Source organism: Eimeria acervulina, genomic scaffold (assembly GCF_000499425.1).
Source record: "Eimeria acervulina Houghton genomic scaffold, Eah_scaff1119, whole genome shotgun sequence".
Taxonomy (NCBI): Eukaryota; Apicomplexa; class Conoidasida; order Eucoccidiorida; family Eimeriidae; genus Eimeria; species Eimeria acervulina.
Window position 1 is genome coordinate 6,902 of NW_013550374.1, and position 2,117 is coordinate 9,018.

General features: G+C 49.3%; 1 protein-coding gene across 1 annotated transcript in view; it reads right to left on the minus strand.

The window, feature by feature from the left end:
* EAH_00055780 (zinc finger (C3HC4 RING finger) protein, putative) overlaps nucleotides 1-1,049 on the minus strand; it is a gene marked incomplete at both ends in the record, with an annotated part of 7,880 nt that extends 6,831 nt beyond the window's left edge. Inside the window, one exon of the mRNA XM_013397627.1 lies at nucleotides 17-1,049. Coding sequence (XP_013253081.1) covers nucleotides 17-1,049 — 1,033 coding nt within the window. The remainder of the gene's footprint in view (nucleotides 1-16) is intronic.
* Nucleotides 1,050-2,117: the final 1,068 nt, after the last annotated feature.

A 2,117-nucleotide genomic window follows, 5' to 3' on the forward strand; every position in this document is an offset into this window, starting at 1 on the left:
GGGAGGCTGAGGATACGAACGACATCTGCAGCAGCAAACAGAGCGCAGATGAGGTGTCTGTCGATGCGCTGCTGCGGAGTCTCTTCTAGAGGACGGCTGCTGGCAGCAGCAGCAGCAGCAAGTTGCTGCTTCTGCTGCTTCTGCTGCTCTGGCAGCAGCAGCTGCTGCTGCAGCCCCACCAATAACGCCGTCTTGCAGTGCTCCAGGACAGCAACACGTCGCTCAAGCCCCTTCCTGCTGCTGCTGCTACTGCTGCTGCTGCTGGGATCGCTGCTGCTGCCATTATCACTGGTGCTGTTCGTTGTTTCTGCTGCTGCTGCTGCAGCGTCTGCTGCGTCTGCTGCAGTTTGTTCGGTAGGTGTGGTTTGTTGCTGCAGCTGCTGTTGCAGCAACTGCTGCTGCTGCTGCTGCGCAACGGAGACATCTGAAAGAGGAAAGGCTTCCTGTAGAGCAGCAGCAGCAGCAGCAGCAGCAGGCCTGGAGGGGTCGTGCAGCGAGCACAGCCACAGAGGCAGCAGCTGCTGCAGCTGCGGTGCTATCTGTTTTCTTAGCTTGCGGATTAGCAGCAGCAAACAAATGTTCGCTGCTGCTCTATTTTGCTGCTCCGAGTCCCCTACTGCAATACAACGATAGCCAAAGACAAGCTGCGGCAGCAGCAGCTTAGCAGCAGCAGCATCCAGCTGGTGCTGCAGCAGCTGCTGCAGCTGCTGCAGCCCCTTGCTGCGGGTGAGGCTGTCTTTCTTTGTAAGTCGGGTGAGAGCAACATGAGCCTCTGCAGGCAAATCAGCAGCAGCAGCAGCAGCAGCAGGAGCAGGAGGAGGGATATACCCTGCTGCTGCTGCTGTTGCTGCTGCTCCTACTGTGTTGCTGCTGTGTGCATAATGAGAGAAAATAGATTCTAATTGAGTGCTACCTCCAAAGCTGCTGCTGCCTAGGCTCCAAGCATGACGAGAGCTTGAAGCTGGGGCCTTCTGTCGCCGCTGCTGCTTCTGCTGCTGCTGCTGCTGCTGCTGCTTCTGCTTCGGCTGCTGGGGCGAGTTGGGGGCCATTATGGCGGGTGCTGCTGCAGCAGCTGCGCCGGTGCTGCTGCTGCTCCTGCTGCTTCTGCTGCAGCCGTGCCTGTGTTATTGCTGCCCCTGCTGCTGCAGCAGCTGCTCAGCAGCTGCTGCTGTCGCTGCTACTGCTGCAGCAGCAGCTCCTGTTTAGCTGCTGTTCCTGTCGCAGCCGCAACTGTTCCTGACTCTGTTGCTGCAGCGGTGCCTGGGTTGCTGCTGCTGCTGCTATTGCTACTGCTGCTGCTACTGCTGCTGCTACTGCTGCTGCTGCTGCTGCTGCTGCTGCTGCTAAAGCGCTTAGTCTCTTCTATGAACGGAAGCAGCAGAGCGAAGACACATTACATCTGTGTATATTCAAATTACCTAAAAGGATCCCAGAAACTAAAGAAACAGCAGACAACAGCTGCTGCTGCTGCTGCTGCTGTTGTTGCTGCTGCTGCATGCAGCTTCGCCTGTGCTGCTGCTCGGCGGCCGTCGTCTGCACGTCTGCTGCTATTGCAGCAGCAGCAGCAGCAGCAGCAGCAGCAAGTTGGTGTGGGGTGTGCTGCAGCAAATTGTTTAGTGGGGTAATTGCTGATGATTAAAATAAAGACGAAGAAAAAACAAAAAAAAATAAATAATTAAAAATATGCGGAGGCCTTCTTTGAGTTTGACGCAGAAAATGCACAACTAAGTTTATTTATTTGTTTATTTATTTATTAAATAGATATTAAATAAATTATATTTATTCTTTTATTATATTTATATTATTTATATTACTCACTTTCATAGAAGAGCGCTTAGCAGCAGCTGCTGCTGCTCTTGCTGCTGCAGTTACAGGCGGTGCTCGCGACATATATATAGTATATATATATATATATATATATATATTATAATATTTATATATGATATATATTATATATACTTTAAAATATATATAATATATACTATATATACGATGAGCCGGGGTTGTTGTGTTTGTTTTTCTGAGTTATATTAAATTATTATATTTGTTTATATTAAATTATTATATTTGTTTATATTAAATTATTATATTTGTTTATATTAAAGACAGAATCTCTC